This window comes from Pongo pygmaeus, chromosome 12, assembly GCF_028885625.2.
Source record: "Pongo pygmaeus isolate AG05252 chromosome 12, NHGRI_mPonPyg2-v2.0_pri, whole genome shotgun sequence".
Classification (NCBI taxonomy): domain Eukaryota; kingdom Metazoa; phylum Chordata; class Mammalia; order Primates; family Hominidae; genus Pongo; species Pongo pygmaeus.
In genome coordinates, this window is record NC_072385.2 from 84,703,944 (window position 1) to 84,724,885 (window position 20,942).

At 40.5% G+C, this 20,942-nt stretch overlaps 1 protein-coding gene across 1 annotated transcript in view; it reads left to right on the forward strand.

The window, feature by feature from the left end:
* FSHR (follicle stimulating hormone receptor) overlaps positions 1–18,834 on the forward strand; it is a 202,359-nt gene extending 183,525 nt beyond the window's left edge. The window contains exons 9-10 of the mRNA XM_054476352.2: positions 12,652–12,837; positions 17,582–18,834. Coding sequence (XP_054332327.1) covers positions 12,652–12,837; positions 17,582–18,815 — 1,420 coding nt within the window. The 3' untranslated portion in view covers positions 18,816–18,834. The remainder of the gene's footprint in view (positions 1–12,651; positions 12,838–17,581) is intronic.
* Positions 18,835–20,942: the final 2,108 nt, after the last annotated feature.

Consider the following 20,942-nt stretch of genomic DNA (forward strand, 5'->3'; position numbering starts at 1 on the left):
GCCTGGGATCATGAAAGAGAGGTCTTCTAGCCATCTGTCAGTGTAGTATACACCAGAAATGTGCTCTCACTTATGGAAATGATTGACCTGTAATAACATCTTTGCTGGGAAAAATAGAAATTGTTCAAATCAAATTTGTGGCACTGGCTATAACACACTTTATTAAATGGGGCACAGAGTGCTTTTTAACTCCTGCCTCTCCTGCCTCAGCCTCTTACTACCTTCCTACCCATGCAGTCTCTCTTGCTACTCTGTATCTCAAAATGAAGAGTCCTAACAATGTTGAAACAATTTTAAATTACTAAATCTCTTCTGTGCAAGTCATAATCCCATGGGGTCTCCATTGGTCTTTTCAGGATTTAAATTCTCAAAACTACTCACTGTCTGAACATAGCATGTGTTGCAATGTTAAAAGTGATATTTTTAAAAGAAAGACCAAAATCATTAGAACACACCAGCCTGAAAGATAAAGTTTAAAAACACCAGCCCACAACTACCCCTCCCTGCTTGTCCAGCCCACCAGTTCCAGGCACAAGGGCAGGAATAAAGTAAACATTCTCAAGTACTCATTGAGGGCATCAAGTCTTACATGACATACATTTAGTGGATGTTGATTAAACACCTACTGTGTGTCTGGCAAGGGGTAAGAAATATATGTAAAAACAAAAAACAGTACCTACTGTAATGCATCTGGCCAAGGGATGAATATTACTTCCCAGTACAATAAGCACTGCAGAAATTTTCACAAATGGCTACAGTAATATACAGCAGATGCCTAATAAATCCTTGTCTTCACGTCACACAATGACTTTTAACACGTGAAGTGATAGTGTGGGAGGAGAGAGCCTCTGTCATCCTAGACCTGAATTTCTGCAAAAGCCACTTTGTCCCCTTCCTACTCTCAATCCTTTCCCCTTCCATTAATTTACCAACTATTTATTGAACACCCACCATATGCTGGTATCAAGGTTCTCAAGACTAATCTTACAAAAATCCAGCTTTGAATAAACCATTCTTCTGCTCACATAAATCCTAAACTCTTCTGCATGACTATCAAGGCTCAGAGATCTAATCCCGTCCCATCGTTCCCTTTACTCCTCCAAGTATGATTGCTCAGAATAACTATTTTAAATACCCCTCCCTCACTGTGCCATGATTTACGTTCGGGGCCTCTCTCTAAGCCTATCTTTAGCAAATAGTCATTGTATTAGTAAAGGTTCTTCAAAGACAGAAACGAGAGACAGAGAGAGAGAGAGAGAGGAGAGGGGATTTTATTATTATTATTATATTTTAAGTTCTGGGATACATGTGCAGAACATGCAGGTTTGTTACATAGGTATACACGTGCCATGGTGGTTTGCTGCACCCATCAAACCATCATCTACATTAGGTATAACTGAAGGAGATAGAGACACGAAAAACCCCTCAAAAACGTCAGTAAATCCAGGAGCTGGCTTTTGGAAGAGAATAACAAAATACATAGACTGCTAGCCAGACTAATGAAGAATAAAAGAGAGAAGAATCAAATACACACAATAAAAAATGATAAAGGAGATATCACCACTGATCCCACAGAAATACAAACTAACATCAGAGAATACTATAAACACCTCTATGCAAATAAACTAGAAAATATAAAAGAAATGAATAAATTCCTGGACACATACACCATTCCAAGACTAATCCAGGAAGAAGTTGAATCCTTGAATAGACCAATAACAAGTTCTGAAATTGAGGCAGTAACTAATAGCCTACCAACCAAAAAAAGCCCAGGACCAGACAGATTCACAGCCAAATTCTACCAGAGGTACAAAAAGGAGCTGGTACAATTCCTTCTGAAACTATTCCAAACAATAGAAAAAGAGGGACTCCTCTCTAACTCATTTTGTGAGGCAGCATCATCATGATACCAAAACCTGGCAGAGACAAAAAAAAAAAAAAAAAAAAAAAAAATTTCAGGCCAATATCCCTAATGAACATCGATGCGAAAATCCTCAATAAAATACTAGCAAACCGAATCCAGCAGCACATCAAAAAGCTTATCCACCACGATCAAGTCAGCTTCATCTCTGGGATGCAAGGCTGGTTCAAAATATACAAATCAATAAACATAATCCATCACATAAACAGAACCAATGACAAAAACCACATGATTATCTCAATAGATGCAGAAAAGGCCTTCGACAAAATTCAACACCACTTCATGCTAAAAACTCTCAATAATCTAGGTATTGATGGACCATATCTCAAAATAATAAGAGCTATTTATGACAAACCCACAGCCAATATCATACTGAATGGGCAAAAACTGGAAGCATTTCCTTTGAAAACTGGCACAAGACAAAGATGCCTTCTCTCACCACTCCTATTCAATACAGTGTTGGAAGTTCTGGCCAGGACAATCAGGCAAGAGAAAGAAATAAAAGGTATTCAAATAGGAAGAGAGGAAGTCAAATTGTCTGTTTGCAGATGACATGATTGTATACTTAGAAAACCCCATCATCTCTGCCCAAAATCTCCTTAAGCTGATAAGCAACTTCAGCAAAGTCTCAGGATACAAAATCAATGTGCAAAAATCACAAGCATTCCTATACACCAATAATAGACAAACAGAGGGCAAAATCATGAGCAAACCCCCATTCACAATTGCTACAGAGAGAATAAAAATACCTAGGAATACAACTTACAAGGGATGTGAGGGACCTCTTCAAGGAGAACTATGAACCACTGCTCAAGGAAATAAGAAAAGAGGGGATTTCTTAGGGACATTGACTCACATGGCTATGGAGGCTGAGGAGTCCATGATAGGCTATCTGCAAGGTGGAGAACCAGGGAAGCTATCGCATGGCTTGGTCCAAACTTGAAAGCTTCAGAACAGGGGAGGCCATCTAATTCTCAGTACAAGCAAGAGGCCTGACATGCCTGTGTCAACAAGGAGACAGACGTGCACTGGGGAGTAAGCAGAATGATACATTGGGTGGATTGACTTGAATGCCATCCAGTGTTTAGGTGTTAGATTGGGAAGAGGCCTGAGAACCAGGGAAATTGACGGTATAACTCTGAGTCTGAAGTCAAAGTCCTGAGAATCCAAGGGGGTGGGGGAGGGAAACTGGTACAAATCCCTGAGTCCAAAAGCCTGAGAACCTGGAGTTCTGATGTCTAAAAGTAGGAGAAGAAACCCAGCTTCTGGGTGAGGGCGTATCTTCCTTACTCAGTCCATGGATTCACATGCCAATCTCTTTTGGAAATACCCTCAGACACCCAGAAATAGTGCTTTACCAACTATCTGAATATTCTTTAATCCCCTCAAGTTGACACCTAAAATTAACTATCGTGGTCACAATAATGTACTCCCTTGAAGATGTGAATAACTGATGTCTTTTTTTGTTACTCCCCCCCACCCATGCCCATGTATATTTGCATCATAAAAATGAAGAGTGTTTTCATAAAGGAATTAAAATCAAACATCCAATTTTCAGGCCATGTGGAAGAACTGTAGCCAAAAAATAGACCTGTGTGTGTATGAGTGTGTGTGTATGTTTTAGGAGAACAGAGAAAAAAAGGGAATATACTATAGTTAAGTCTCTAGCTAAGATCTGAACAAGATCTACTTATCTCATCTTTGTCCCTGCTAATATAAATTTCTATGGAATTTTCTTAATCCATGGAGATACTAGAGATAGTTGTATTTTCTGTCAGTTCAAAATTTGGAAGTCTTGACAGGTTCCATGTTTGATCACTTCAGACAGTAAGCTTTAAGTAAACACCTCCACAAAGACTTTTATTTCCCTGTCATCCAGGAACCACTTTTGCTTAAAAATTTGCTTTACTGAAATTTAAGTGACTTTGCCTCTTTCCTACCAAGAGCTCCCTCCTTCAACATCCACCAATGAAAGATCTCAATCCCAGGACACTGACAAGATGCCTTCGTCTCACAGCATCAAAGCCACCATGTACAAATGGCAGCAGCACATATGTCTTGTAGCTGTGATAAGAAGGAATCCAAAATAACAAGCTAGCTCCAGAACACTGAGCAATGGAAAGGCAATGAAGTTTACCAAGGAGGCTTCCCAATCTAACACCTAAATGCTGGATTGCATTCAAGTCAATCTACCCAGTGTATCATTCTGCTTACTCCCCAAGGCATGTCTGTCTCCTTGTTGACATTGCACAAGGTTGCTCCCTTTCTTGGTAACTCTGATATTCTCAGCCACATATACTTACCTGCTGCAGAAGCACCATTTTCCTGAGCTCACTTTAAGTCTAGATTTCTGGATTTCTCGGTCTGCCTTTCATTCATGTCCCCTTAGAATTAGCTCTTTTGTAAAATTTTCTCCAGCCTCTCATTTTTATTACAATGCTGAGTCATGTCTGCTTATCAGACAACTACTTACTGAATACATTTCACGAGCCCAAATCTATGCCAGAAATGATACAGAACACAAAAGCCTCTTAATAATGTCTGCTCTCAGGGCACTTGAAAATCTGGCTGAGGAGACAAACAAACATACATGAAAAGACAACCATAGGAAGCAACAGAAGACATAACACAAGGTGCAAGATTCTGAAATTTCTGGAAGTCGGAGAACATCACAGTTGGCTGGGGTGATCTATCTATTTCCTTTCCTAATACTTCTCCAATGTCACTCCCCAATATATCTTCAAACAAAGCAATAAGTTTCTGGGTACTCACTACATGAAAGGCACTGCTGAGAATGCTAGAGCCTTCTACCTTCAAGGAGAGATAAAATACAAATAGCGAGTACATAAAGCAAAAGACAGTGGTAAGAGAGGCAGAAAGTATACAGACTATAATGCCATCTCACTCTTACTGGTTTTCAAGGAAAAAATACTTCTTCAACTGTTAAACATTATGGAGACCTCAGTGGAGTTTGTTTTGGTTCTCTATTGCCTCATTAAAATTTAATGGCTTAAAACAACCATTCCATTTTGCTCACAATTTTGTGTCAGACATTTGGATGGCTGGCCCTGATCCATGCAATGTCAGCTCAGGCGGCGGCTGACTGCGGGGCGGGGGGGTCCACCTTCCAAGTTGTCCCCATCACTTATGTGCCTCACACTTCTGTGCTTATTGGGTGTGTGTGTGCATGTGCGTGTGTGTGTGTGTGTATGTGTGTGTGTGGTGTCTTCTCTAACTCTGTCCATATGGCTTCTCATTCTCCAGGACCTCTCTGCATGGTTTAGGCTTTTACCAATACGGCAGGCTTAAGGTATTCAGAGATCTTTCATAGCAGCTGAAGACTCTGTTAAGACCAATGTAGAAGATGTCAGTGCTCTTAAAGTCTAGATCTATAATGAATAGCAACATTTCTATCATATTCTTTTATCCAAAGACATCACAGTTCTGCCCAGATTCAAGGGGAGAACAAATAGACCCTTGATGGGAAAGAGTGTAGAAGAATTTTCAGTCATCTTTAATCTACCACAGAGTATATGAGATAATGGGATGATATTCCATGGAGTATAAAAATTTGTTTCTGTTTAGAATCTTCAATTAATCCAATTTTTATACTGTAAACTCAAGGGGGAGACAAAATTAAGAAAAATAACCTGCTTTGTATTGCTTGTTTTGAAAAATGTGAAAAATGTCCATGAAAGGCAATGATGGCCTTGGTCTAAATTGTTCCTAAAGGACTTCTAAAATGTTTTTTTAATCTCATTTCTTGGAGAGAGTCCTGAATTATTATAGACAAAATACGGGAGTTGGGTCTCAGCCTTTGTTCTTTCCACATTTGAGAAAAAAAGAGGAACCCAAATGACAGATAAGAACTTGGTCACAGAAAACAGGGCAAGTGTCACTAACAGAATTGGCTAGAGGAGGGGTTGCCAAAAGAGAAAAACCAGAAAGATCTCCTGTAGCAAAGAAAAAAGTTGGAAATCTCTAAAACAATGGGAAGTATAAATGGAGAGAAGGCAGAGACAGCAGCAGAGATCAAAGATTCATCACAGAGACAAGGGTTCATGGACCAGACTCTGATCTCCAGGGACCCCAAATCTGAAGAATCATAATAGGGAGGGAGCTAGACAAGATGCCCTGGACCACCAGAACCTTTACCTTGTGGTGATAGCAATGAGTGTTGTCAGAAGTGATTAGATTCCAGATGTATGTGGTACATAAAATCAAGAAGTTTTTCTGAGAGTTTTGATATGGGGTATGAGAGAAAGAGAGGAGTCCAGGTAGGCATCAAAGCTTTTGCATGAACAACTGGAAAGGTGGAACAGATTTCCAGAAAAGATCAGGAAGGCCATTTTTATTATCCAAAGTCTGGAAAAGCAAGAGCAAACACATTCAAAAGCTAGCAGAAGGCAAGAAATAACTAAAATCAGAGCAGAACTGAAGGAAATAGAGACACAAAAAACCCTTCAAAAAATAAATGAATCCAGGAGCTGGTTTTTTGAAAGGATCAACAAAATTGATAGACCGCTAGCAAGATTAATAAAGAAAAAAAGAGAGAAGAATCAAATAGATGCAATAAAAAATGATAAAGGGGAAATCACCACCGATCCCACAGAAATACAAACTACCATCAGAGAATATTACAAACACCTCTACGCAAATAAACTAGAAAATCTAGAAGAAATGGATAAATTCCTCAACACATACACCCTCCCAAGACTAAACCAGGAAGAAGTTGAATCTCTGAATAGACCAATAACAGGAGCTGAAATTATGGCAATAATCTATAGCTTACCAACCAAAAAAAGTCCAGGACCAGATGGGTTCACAGCCGAATTCTACCAGAGGTACAAGGAGGAGCTGGTACCATTCCTTCTGAAACTATTCCCATCAATAGAAAAAGAGGGAATCCTCCCTAACTCATTTTATGAGGCCAGCATCATCCTGATACCAAAGCCTGGCAGAGACACAACAAAAAAAGAGAATTTTAGACCAATATCCTTGATGAACATTGATGCAAAAATCCTCAATAAAATACTGGCAAACAGAATCCAGCAGCACGTCAAAAAGCTTATCCACCATGATCAAGTGGGCTTCATCCCTGGGATGCAAGGCTGGTTCAATATACGCAAATCAATAAATGTAATCCAGCATATAAACAGAACCAAAGACAAAAACCACATGATTATCTCAATAGATGCAGAAAAGGCCTTTGACAAAATTCAACAACCCTTCATGCTAAAAACTCTCAATAAATTAGGTATTGATGGGACGTATCTCAAAATCATAAGAGCTATTTATGACAAACCCACAGCCAATATCATACTGAATGGGCAAAAACTGGAAGCATTCCCTTTGAAAACTGGCACAAGACAGGGATGCCCTCTCTCACCACTTCTATTCAACATAGTGTTGGAAGTTCTGGCCAAGGCAATTAGGCAGGAGAAGGAAATCAAGGGTATTCAATTAGGAAAAGAGGAAGTCAAATTGTCCCTGTCTGCAGATGACATGATTGTATATCTAGAAAACTCCATTGTCTCAGCCCAAAATCTCCTTAAGCTGATAAGCAACTTCAGCAAAGTCTCAGGATACAAAATCAATGTACAAAAATCACAAGCATTCTTATACATCAATAACAGACAAACAGAGAGCCAAATCACGAGTGAACTCCCATTCACAATTGCTTCAAAGAGAATAAAATACCTAGCAATCCAACTTACAAGGGATGTGAAGGACCTCTTCAAGGAGAACTACAAACCACTGCTCAAGGAAATAAAAGAGGATACAAACAAATGGAAGAAGATTCCATGCTCATGGGTAGGAAGAATCAATATCATGAAAATGGCCATCCTTCCCAAGGTAATTTACAGATTCAATGCCATCCCCATCAAGTTACCAATGACTTTCTTCACAGAATTGGAAAAAACTACTTTAAAGTTCATATGGAACCAAAAAAGAGCCCGCATTGCCAAGTCAATCCTAAGCCAAAAGAACAAAGCTGGAGGCATCACACTACCTGACTTCAAACTATACTACAAGGCTACAGTAACCAAAACGGCATGGTACTGGTACCAAAACAGAGATATAGATCAATGGAACAGAACAGAGCCGTCAGAAATAATGCCACATATCTACAACTATCTGATCTTTGACAAACCTGACAAAAACAAGAAATGGGGAAAGGATTCCCTATTTAATAAATGGTGCTGGGAAAACTGGCTAGCCATATGTAGAAAGCTGAAACTGGATCCCTTCCTTACACCTTATACAAAAATCAATTCAAAAATCAATTTATACAAAAATCAATTATACAAAAATCAATTCAAGATGGATTAAAGACTTAAATGTTAGACCTAAAACCATAAAAACCCTAGAAGAAAACCTAGGCATTACCATACAAGACATAGGCATGGGCAAGGACTTCATGTCTAAAACACCAAAAGCAATGGCAACAAAAGCCAAAATTGACAAATGGGATCTAATTAAACTAAAGAGCTTCTGCACAGCAAAGGAAACTACCATCAGAGTGAACAGGCAACCTACAAAATGGGAGAAAATTTTCACAACCTACTCATCTGACAAAGGGCTACTATCCAGAATCTACAATGAACTCCAACAAATTTACAAGAAAAAAACAAACAACCCCATCAAAAAGTGGGCGAAGGATATGAACAGACACTTCTCAAAAGAAGACATTTATGCAGCCAAAAAACACATGAAAAAATGCTCACCATCACTGGCCATCAGAGAAATGCAAATCAAAACCACAATGAGATACCATCTCACACCAGTTAGAATGGCGATCATTAAAAAGTCAGGAAACAACAGGTGCTGGAGAGGATGTGGAGAAATAGGAACACTTTTACACTGTTGGTGGGACTGTAAACTAGTTCAACCCTTGTGGAAGTCAGTGTGGCGATTCCTCAGGGATCTAGAACTAGAAATTCCATTTGACCCAGCCATCCCATTACTGGGTATATACCCAAAGGACTATAAATCATGCTGCTATAAAGACACATGAACACGTATGTTTATTGCGGCATTATTCACAATAGCAAAGACTTGGAACCAACCCAAATGTCCAACAATGATAGACTGGATTAAGAAAATGTGGCACATATACACCATGGAATACTATGCAGCCATAAAAAATGATGAGTTCATGTCCTTTGTAGGGACATGGATGAAATTGGAAATCATCATTCTCAGTAAACTATCGCAAGAACAAAAAACCAAACACCGCATATTCTCACTCATAGGTGGGAATTGAACAATGAGAACACATGGACACAGGAAGGGGAACATCACACTTCGGGGACTGTTGTGGGGTGAGGGGAGGGGGGAGGGATAGCATTGGGAGATATACCTAATGCTAGATGACGAGTTGGTGGGTGCAGCGCACCAGCATGGCACATGTATACATATGTAACTTACCTGCATGTTGCGCACATGTACCATAGAGCCTAAAGTATAATAATAATAATAATAATAATAATAATAAAAACAAAGTCTGACCTGCATATTAGACAACTAAGTGGAGATTATAAGGAGGCAATTGAATATGAGTCTGGATTTCAAGAAAAAGAAGCAACCTAGAAATACAAATTTTAGCGCCATCAGCATATAAATTGTGTTTGTGTCATAAGACTGGATAAGCTTACCTGCAGAGTAAGTGAAGATTGAGAAAAGAAGTCTAGGCACTGAGTTCATTGGCTCTCCTAAAGTTGGAGGTCATGGAGGAACCAGAAAATAAGAAGCAACTTCCAGCGAGCTAGGAGACAAGTATTACTAGAGATACAGAAAGTTACCAGGAAGACATAAAATTTATAAATCTGTATGAGCCTTAAAAAGTCATCAAACATATATAAGGCAAAAATTGACAAAACTAGAACTATACAAATCCAAAATCATAGTTGGAGATTTTAATATAATTTTCTCAGTAGTGATAGAACAAAGAAGCAAAAAAAATCAGTAAGTATATAGGAGATTTGATCTAATTGATAGCTAACAAAGAAGGGACTATGTGTAAAATACACACACATACAAATGCACACACACGTAACAAAGGTAATTGTTCTGAAAATGTAAATCTTCCTGAATATCAAACAGGGGATCAGTAGTCCAGAGATTGGCAACAGTAACCACTACTAACCCTAGGACTTGAGGAACAAATGAGGAAGTCATCTTACTGATGTCCAGGAACTGGGGCAACTGGTAGAAGCTGGATCCTCCAAGGATCTGTTCAGTGAGAGCTGGAGTCACAGAGAAGACTCAGTTGCTGCCTGAGACAGAGGAGGGATGAGATATGCTCTTTTACCTATTCTCCAATATCCCACCAGTGCCATTTGCTAAACCCAATTGAAAGCTGATTGATAAGGTGGTACCTGGGAAATGCAACTGCAGGGATCATCCCTCCTGCAAAACAGAGAAGAGCGTAGAGAAGGGCGTGACATAGATGTGAGAGAAAACACACAAATGATCAACACACTGTATACAGTGACTTGTCCTTCATCCTAAGAGCAATGGGGAGTCATTAAAGGGTCTTAAGCAGGAAGTCACAATCTCATAGGCATTTTTTACATCTGCAGTACTAAGATTGCAATAGATGGTCATAAGGACAGTTATAAGACCTTTGCATTTGTCTAGGCAGAGATTGTGGTGACTTAGACCAAAGTCACAGGAGAGGAGGGAAGTAGGCTGATTTGAAACACATTTAAAAGTTAGGCTTGAGAGAACAAGACACTGATGTCCCACGAGGGAGTCAAGGATGGCACCCAGGTTTCCATTATGAAAAACAGGGAAATTGGAAGAGTCGTTTGCTGAGATGGAAAAAACAAGGAGGAACCTATTTACAAGAAAGATGGTAACTTCAGTTTTGATGCAAGTCATCAAAATGGTGGAGTTCAAAGAACAACTGATTATCTGGACCTGGAGTTCAGGAGTAGGATCTGAATGGGGACACACATTTTGGAAGCCATCACCACATGCCTGGTATCTGAAACCAAGGGAATGAATGAGATCACCTGAAAAGATTGGGTATAGTCAGAAGAAGGGGTCTAGGTATAGAGAAATGCCAATATTTAAAGAACAGATAAAAGAGAAGTAAAACAAACGCATCAGAAAGAAGTCAATGGAGATGTCAGAGGAAAAAATGTCGAGGAGAATATGACGCCAAGAAAGAGAGTATCTCAGAAAGAAGGAGCATTCTACCTGTGAAATGTAATTACAAAATCAAGGAGATCAGAACTAAGACTTGGCCTTAGTGAGTATTATTTCCCCAGAGGCTGAAGAGAAACTCAATTGAATTGTGAGATGAAGAAATAAAAGCATGAACAACTAGTATAAATTTGCTTGGGAAATGGAAGTGACAAATAAGGCAGTAGTTAGGGATGGGTTTCACTGGACAATAGGAAGCCATTATAAACTTTTGAGCAAGATAATTATACAATGAAAGCAAGACTTTGAAAATGTAATTTTCACCAGATTGTGAGAACATATGGGGTAGCAAATATATATTCACACCCCCAAGTTTCATTACTCTGAGTGCCTACTGCTTTGATTTACAGGGAATGCCAACATTAAAAGACTCTTCTTCCTCAAGTATATCCAAGGGTCCCCAAGAATGCTGAAATGAACTCATCCTGGTCATCACCTGCTACCACCCCCATCAGAAGTACCCACTCATGGCAAAGCTGTTGGCCCCAACAGGTCCAAGCTGGTGCCATTTAGATCTCTTTGTTCTCACCAGCTGGTCTTGGTTTTGAAGATTGCAACTACCAGTGGTGCTGCCAGAAAAGCACCCACATCACTGGTGCTGCTGCCAGAAAGGATGGAACTTGTAGCCCATCAGGGGCAGGGACCTGGTTAAACTGGTCATTTGTGCTGAGGTCTAACGGACAGGCAGAGACTTTCCTACCAAACAAGAACAACTGTCTCTCTCTCACACTCTGTGTTATGTTTACTAAGAATAGTTGCCAGACACTAAGTGTTGTCTGTTGGTCAGGAAGTTATGTATTTTAACTCATCTAATTTTAACAACAACCCTCTGAGGTAGATAGGAGTTTTGTCTTCCCATTTTACAGCTGAGGAAACTGAAACATGGAGAAGTGACATACTTGACCAAGGTCATAAATCTAATAAGGAGAGGGGCAAGGTACATATGCAGGCAGGTCTGCTGTAGATGCCAAGTTCATAACCACCGCTCTGTATTGCCACTTGGACTTTGTGCTAACACTGCCCCTATCGCCTGCCAGACTCTTCTTCCTCTTGTAGTATATTTCCTTTTTGTCCCTTTTTCTGAAATTTGGCCACAGATTCTACTCCAGCTCATCAGAAATATTTTTATAGCTAGTTTTATGGTACAGACAAATGGTCTCAATCCCTTAGTCCTATGCAAATTAGCAGGTACAAATAGACTGTAGAAGGGAAGGTGGCTAATTCTACTCACCAGCAACACTTATGTTCCAAATTAGCCAGGATGTAAGTATATCCAGGAATCAGAGTGGCCTGTTATCTAACTCCTCCTACCAGGAACAGAAGGACCAGGACTCCTACAGAACCAAATGTCCTATTAGCCAAATATTGATCTGGCCAAGGTGTGTTGGAGGAACCGGAGTCCCTCTCCTCATCCATGTAAGAATATCACTAGTGTGTCTGCTATTTTGCCTGCTAACCAAGAGCAAAAAGTTTTAGGTCCATAGTAATCCTGTTATATTTACCTTTTCTCTTTATAGAGATATTTCAAGAACAAGGATCCATTCCCTGCCTAGCTATGGCTTAGAAAATCTTAAGAAGCTGAGGGCCAGGTCGACTTACAACTTAAAAAAGCTTCCTAGTCTGGAAAAGCTTGTCGCTCTCATGGAAGCCAGCCTCACCTATCCCAGCCATTGCTGTGCCTTTGCAAACTGGAGACGGCAAATGTGAGTCCATCCTTTAAGCCCTGCTCAGGCATTTCCCCAATGTAGAACTTAGTCCACCATTTCTACCTATCTGTGACATGAAGAGAATCTACTTGCAGAGAGTTCCCTGTCTCAAGCCCTTTGGCACATTCTGGATCAAATATTCAGTTTGTGGAGAGTGAGGAATAGTTGAACTCTTTCATTTCTTTGAAAGTGGGCTCACAGGAGAGGGCTACCCATGGGGCAGAACATATACCAAGTACTAAATGAGAAAACATGAAAAATACTAAGCATAGTGCCTCAGAGTTGGTGCATAATATCTGTTCCCTCTTTCCTTTGTACCATTATAGATTTAATCCTTCAAGTCCCAAACTCTGCACCTGATAAATGCCCCATCCATGTCATCTTTGGCAGAGAGATGCATAAATGCCATGCCAGAGACTGATGTACATATCTGCAGCACATCCCAATCACTCTAAGCCTCTCTAATCCACCTTGGGATCTTACTACCTCACAGGGAGGATAAAGATTAAGACATCTCGTTACTTAGGCTTTCAAAGAAAGCCGGGTTCAAGGAAGCCCAGACTTAAAGAGGGCGATCTAAACAGAGACAAGTCTTAGTAGCTAACTGGTTAAAAAAGTGAGGTAATCATAGACAGGATCTGGAGAGAGTAAAGAGAAAGTCGCCTTGGAGATTGTACACATGTTCCAGACATTTAAACGATCCATTGGAGGTAAGAACTTACTGAGTATCAGAGTTCTCAAAGCTCTCACTCTCCTCTGAGCTCACCTACATAAGCCACACCATGTAGTTGCACTCATCAAATGATGTCTTTTCATTACTCTTATATACTAACCTAAAACTAATACAGCTTTCCTATGATATTATTTCACTGTTTAACACAGTCTCCTCTATTATTCAACCTTTAACATACATTGACCAGTCCATGTGGACATATTCCTTGCTCCAAAGCAAAACAAAAAGAGCAACAAAACAGTACACACCCTAAAATGTTTTTCAAAGTAGCTGGAAGTCCCTACTCAGACCCTTTTGGAGGATTTGTAGAAAAATAGCTGTTTTTCAGAATCCGCATGCATCATTGGGGTATTATCCAGAATGGGCACTCTTCATAGATTAGCTCAAGAGCCAGGAAATTTCTTCCTGACAACCAGAATTCTTAAGGTCCTAGGCTGAAGCAGTGGCTTGCCTCTTTTATATTCCAGATAAGAATTATTCTATCCAGAGTGAGAAAGATACCAATTTTGCACCAAGTCCCTGGGACTGAATACCCCAAAGGAGAAATAAAGAACATTAAGATTGGCCAGGCGAGGTGGCTCACATCCATAATCCCAGCACTTAGGGAGGCCAAGGCGGAATAACTCCTTGAGCCCAGGAGTTTGAGACCAGCCTGGGTAACATGGTGGGACCTCGTCTCTACAAAAAAAATGAACAAAATTAGCCATGTGTTGTGGCACATGCCTGTAGTCCCAGCTACTCGGGAGGCTAAAGTGGGAGGATTACTTGAGCCCAGGAGGTCGAGGTTGCAGCGAGCCATAATTGTGCCACTGTACTTCAGCCTGGGCAGCAGAGTGAGACCCTGTCTTTAAAAAAAAGAAGAAAATGTTAAGATCACTGTGAGAGCAGCTTGCAGTGTGCTATTTGGCCTAGTTCCAACACACCCCAAGAATTTGTTGTCTCATCGTGTTACTCAGACTCCTCTAGACATAGCCTCAAGGCTCTCCCAACCAGAATCTCTGCATCTGCCTTATATTGTCACAGGACATGAGGTCTTCTCTGATCCCTCCAGACCACTTGGCTCTCATCCCTCTAGGTTGCTGCTGTAACTTACCATCGAGGCCTGTTGGGGTATAGCAAGGGAGAGGAACATGGTTCTTCCACAATGTGCCAAAATGGAGTAACAAAAATTGCGATAGGTGGTTTTCATTTTTTATTTTTAGCAATGGGTATTTGATTTTCATATTTATCAAATTCACACACACAAACAACACAAAATAATTATGTTATTCAGAAGATAATTTCAGATTTATTCCTTCAATAGTGTCAGTTCATTGTATATCATAGTAGGTGTGGTTTGGTAGTGGGATTCAAGTTTTAACTTGTATGATGGAATTCTTCTTCTGATCCTTATTTGGAAATAATGCCCAGAGTGTAAACACGAGGCCCCTGTGACTAAAACTTTGGCCAGTGGTCCTCCTGGACTCTTCCTGGACTTTCCCTGGACTCTTCCCAAAAGTTCATATCAACTACACTCTCCATTTGTCATTGAACCAGATATTTCCTTGTCATAATTCTGTATTCATTTTGCATTACTTTGCTCTCATTTTATTCTTCAATTTTTATTGTATTTAACAACTTTATTGTATCTTCACAACTCAATGTTGTGAAGGCCATTTCTTCACAATTCAATATTAAATTGACATGCTGTGGCATATGCTTCTAAGTACCCACACAGGGCCTAGACCTCAACAAGAATTCCATAAGTAACCACCATCATTTTTCTTCGTACTGCTGACATTTGCTAAGTATTCACTGCCAAGCACTGTAATACTCTGTATCTTTATCTCATTTAATTCCCACAATGGTAATATCATTATTATTCCTTTCTCACAGAGACAGAAACTAAGGCTCAGAGATACTAAATAACTTGACCTACACTGACCAAACAGATCCAAATCTGGTCTGCCTGCCTCCAAAGCTTAGGCTCTGCGACACTGCTATGCCACCCCCAAGCATCTGTTCACTGACTGATCAGAGTCCAAGAGTGCCACTTTTTAAACTGACCCTAAACTGAATTCCCAACTCCTTATGATAGGATTTTCCAAAGTACTGCGGAGGCAAGACTTGATGTCCCTTGGTTTCCACTTTTGTTTCTGTTCTTATCTCAGAGACATAAGTTATTTACTTTTCTCCTTACTTCATTTCAGTGGGTCACTTCTGCTTCAGAAAAAGAGAAGCACAATATTTAAAATATATGGACAGCAGTATCAACAATAAGAACCTTCACAGACAGCAACCATAAGCCATAGGAAGTGAAGGCTGTTTCTAGAGAGTTAAGTCAGAGCTCAGTCCAATGAACCAAACTGCAGTCAGCAAGTACCAGATTACTTACTTTCTCTTCCTGGAATCAGGCTGCAACTAATTCAATAATAGGGTTTAAAAGTCTAGAGTTAGACTAAGGACCACAGGATACCCCTCTTCTCCCTTCTATACCCATTATGGAGTTTGCCTCACCTTTCTTGGAAGACCACTGACTAAACCAAAACATTTTCTGGGCTCCGTTTCCGTTCACTTTCAATTCTGTGTATGTTAATCATTTAGCCTTAAAAAAAAACAAACAAAAAGAATCCCTTAAGCCCAGGGAAAATGACTTCCTGGCAATTCAGTTCACTTCCCAGGGGTGAGAGAAGAGAGGAGAGCACTCTTCCTAACAGCCCCTTCTCATCCAGGTTGATGTGGCAAGGTTCAGTCCCTGTATAATAGGTTGGAACACCTGGCAAGACTCATCCTTTAGCATCAAATGGAGTCTTTACCTCCTCCACTCCCCTAGCCACCTTTTTCCTTCTTATGACGGTTTTGATACTTACTTCGCCAATTATATCTGAGGTTGTGTCAAGGTTTAAAAAAAATACAGTCAACTTAATATTGCTGTGAACTTGCCCCTTGGGGAAGGAGGAAAAGGTATGCATGTGTATGTGTGATTTTTTTTTTTTTTTTTTGCATCCAAAAAGGTCCCAACGTAAGACTTATTCCCATTCCATAAGCCTTTACTTCCAAACAGAAGTATTACCTTCCATGTCTCTACATCCAGAGTATTGATAGACTACTCTGGGGTAAAATATTTATGGGTATACTAGTGGATTGAATATTTATCAGCTGGATTTCATTCAAATCCCTCTGTAAGTACCTCTATACTGTTGACAAGGCCCCTTGTACATTTGGGTTTAAAGGTAAAACCAAGACAGTAAAGTGAGCCCAAGGAGAGCTAGACTGCCCAGAGGATGAGTTCCATTCTTAGAATAAATTAGGTCCTTTTGCAACTTGCATCGTTCTTTGGGGCACTCACTAGGAAACTGTTCAATATGAGAGAGCCAGGCTTACCTTGCAGACAAACACATGCCTGAGGCCTATTGTGGCCCCCAGAAAGTGAGATAATAAAGAACAGGAAAGACCCTGGTAACATTTCCGGCAAATTAGCTGGCCTCCTAATAGCCTGAGTACCAAAGAGCCAGGGAATAGGGGCTGGCTGGGAACTAACTACAGATTTTGATCCCCTAATTTATGTAGATAAGAGAAGCAAATAAGTTCTCATTTGAGTCAGAGAGCAGTCTGGATCTTCCAGTGATTTGAGTGTAGATGAATAGGAATATGTCCTACTCAGGTGTATTAACAGATAGCTGGATCAAGATGGGAGAAGGAAAAGGGTAGAGTTGATACTAGGTCTGTAAATTATTTTCACTTAACAGCAAGGCTTAGTCTCAGGTGCCTTCCTCCCCACATTCAGATTGTGGCAAGATGGTTTCCCCAGTGAGCCATCCAACTCTAGTAATATATATACAAGTTGTTATATTCATTTATAGTAAGCAGCATTAACCCTTGAGCTTAGCCTCAAGGGCAGGTATGATGTGAGAAGAGAAAAAAAAATCTCAGGAAGAAACCCATCATTTCCACCCTGCACAAAGACAGTGATGTATTTGCTATACTGGATCTGAGATGTTGATTCTATTTCTTTTTGTATTTTTCTAGCTCTGAGCTTCATCCAATTTGCAACAAATCTATTTTAAGGCAAGAAGTTGATTATATGACTCAGGCTAGGGGTCAGAGAGCCTCTCTGGCAGAAGACAATGAGTCCAGCTACAGCAGAGGATTTGACATGACATACACTGAGTTTGACTATGACTTATGCAATGAAGTGGTTGACGTGACCTGCTCCCCTAAGCCAGATGCATTCAACCCATGTGAAGATATCATGGGGTACAACATCCTCAGAGTCCTGATATGGTTTATCAGCATCCTGGCCATCACTGGGAACATCATAGTGCTAGTGATCCTAACTACCAGCCAATATAAACTCACGGTCCCCAGGTTCCTTATGTGCAACCTGGCCTTTGCTGATCTCTGCATTGGAATCTACCTGCTGCTCATTGCATCAGTTGATATCCACACCAAGAGCCAATATCACAACTATGCCATTGACTGGCAAACTGGGGCAGGCTGTGATGCTGCTGGCTTTTTCACTGTCTTTGCCAGTGAGCTGTCAGTCTACACTCTGACAGCTATCACCTTGGAAAGATGGCATACCATCACCCATGCCATGCAGCTGGACTGCAAGGTGCAGCTCCGCCATGCTGCCAGTGTCATGGTGATGGGCTGGGTTTTTGCTTTCGCAGCTGCCCTCTTTCCCATCTTTGGCATCAGCAGCTACATGAAGGTGAGCATCTGCCTGCCCATGGATATTGACAGCCCTTTGTCACAGCTGTACGTCATGTCCCTCCTTGTGCTCAATGTCCTGGCCTTTGTGGTCATCTGTGGCTGCTATATCCACATCTACCTCACAGTGCGGAACCCCAACATCGTGTCCTCCTCTAGTGACACCAGGATCGCCAAGCGCATGGCCATGCTCATCTTCACTGACTTCCTCTGCATGGCACCCATTTCTTTCTTTGCCATTTCTGCCTCCCTCAAGGTGCCCCTCATCACTGTGTCCAAAGCAAAGATTCTGCTGGTTCTGTTTTACCCCATCAACTCCTGTGCCAACCCCTTCCTCTATGCCATCTTTACCAAAAACTTTCGCAGAGATTTCTTCATTCTGCTGAGCAAGTGTGGCTGCTATGAAATGCAAGCCCAAATTTATAGGACAGAAACCTCATCCACTGCCCACAACTCCCATCCAAGGAATGGCCACTGTTCTTCAGCTCCCAGAGTCACCAATGGTTCCACTTACATACTTGTCCCTCTAAGTCATTTAGCCCAAAAGTAAAACACAATGTGAAAATGTATCTGAGTGTTGAATGATAACTCAGTCTTGCCTTTGAAGGGTATGTCACAAATAGCTGACAGTGCTTCTACATATTTCATCTAATTTAATATTCCTGGTGTACCTTTAAGGTAAATTGGTCAGGAACTATTAATTCCATGTGATACATTGGGAAGCTGAATTATTAGTAACAACAATAATAATTAAAGAATGCAATACTGTATTATATATTTTATCCTTATATATGTTATTTTTGAACATTATGTTCAAAGTGCTTTTGTTCAGATATTTCAAGTGATCCCTGTTAAATAAGCAGGACAGGGATTATTCTTGGAGTTTTACAAATGAGGAAACCAAGACTCAAAGACTTAAGTGACTTGTTCAAAATTGTTTGGTTTGTAAGAGGCAGAGCCAGGATTAGGTATTCCGACTCCCAGAGAATTTCCCAGAGAAGCACCATGGTATTCATTCATTCATTCATTCAACAAATATTAATTGAACACCCACCTGAAGCCTTTGTAATGCGTCAATGTGGATAGGCTGAAATACATTTCCCAGAATTCCTTTCCTCATGTGTTTCCAGTTAGAGTGGGCCGTAGTGAAGACTCTAGGAAAATAGCAGCGCAGAGGAAAATGGCAGCCATTTTGTAGCTCAGCACACTTTGTTGCTGTTGCTGACTCAGCTCACTGCTGTGAAGCAGCGGCTGGGTCTCCAATTGTTCCACCTTTCCCTGGATCCTCCTTCAGGTTCTCAGACTCGTCCTGGGCCAGGTATATTTGTTAATCTCCATGATAAAGGATCCAACTTCTGTAGGGCACTTTCATCACCAAGGTCAGAGGCAACAAGAATATAAGCATGGCTCAGGGTATGCGTGTGGAGTTCTACCTGTGCTGCTGCTTCCAGCATGCTGTGATCTTCCCTTTATGATCTCCCACCCTGAGGACTTCTAGTTCTGGCGTCAGCTGTGGAAACTTCCCTACAAAAACAGGTTAACCAGCTCCCCACAATTGTGTAAGCCTGTAACAAATATTTACCACCTATATATATTTACATGCATGCAAATATATCACTGGTTCTGCTTCTCTACTTGAACCCTAACACCTGTTATATGACATGCATATGGATTGTAATGTTAAGAACACAGCAGTTTGGAATCAGACAGCACTGAGATTTTATTAGGACTCCACAATAAGCCAGGACCTGACCTCACTAGGCTCAGCTGCCATTTCTGTAAACTAGAGATGGTTATATAGCTAACTTGTGAGCTTATTGTAAGAAGTAGATAAGAAAATGGTTGTGAAGAGCCTAGTGCTGTAACTGGCATGGTAAACGTTAGTTCACTTCTCTCCTCCCAGACCTGTGCCTGGTCTAGTGCCCTCTCCTGACCCTCAGTCTAGAACTCATTCCATTATAGCATATTGCTCTCGATAAATAACCATACTACCCATATCTATTTTATAAATGACCCCATCTGGATAATTTTGGTCCTGAATATCAACGATAAATTCCACCAAGCTCTGTGCCTTGGCTAGCACACAAAGCTCTGAGTCTGCTCCTTCAATGTCAGAAGCCAGTCCTTCCTCCTCTTACCCTTTGGCAAACATTTTAAAAGTCGATCCCAAAAGCATTAATGAGGAAGTCCTTAGAGAGCCAGAAGAAAAAGCAATCGTCTCTTCCCATCTGACCTGGCACCATTTTGATATACTATGAGCATCAAGTGCAAAATAAAATAATTGTCCTTGTAAATAGTCTAGAGCTTTACTGTCTAGCACAGTGGCTGCTAGCCACATGTGGCTATTGGGCACTTGGACCGTGGCTAGCCTGAATTTAGATGTGCTGTAAGTGTAAAATACACACGGGATTCCAAATACTTCATATAAAAAATTGTAAAATAGCTCAATAATTATTTTATTGATTACATACTAGGACAATATTGTTTTGGAGGTATCAGGACAAATACATTTAAAAATTAGTTTCACTTATTTATTTTTACATTTTTTAATGTAGCTACAAGAAAATTTTAAATTACTTATGTGGCTTGCATTTATGGTTTGCAGTATATTTCAATTGGAGGGCACTGATCTAGAACTATACAAAAATACAGGGCTTTCAGCTAGCATTTTCTCCCC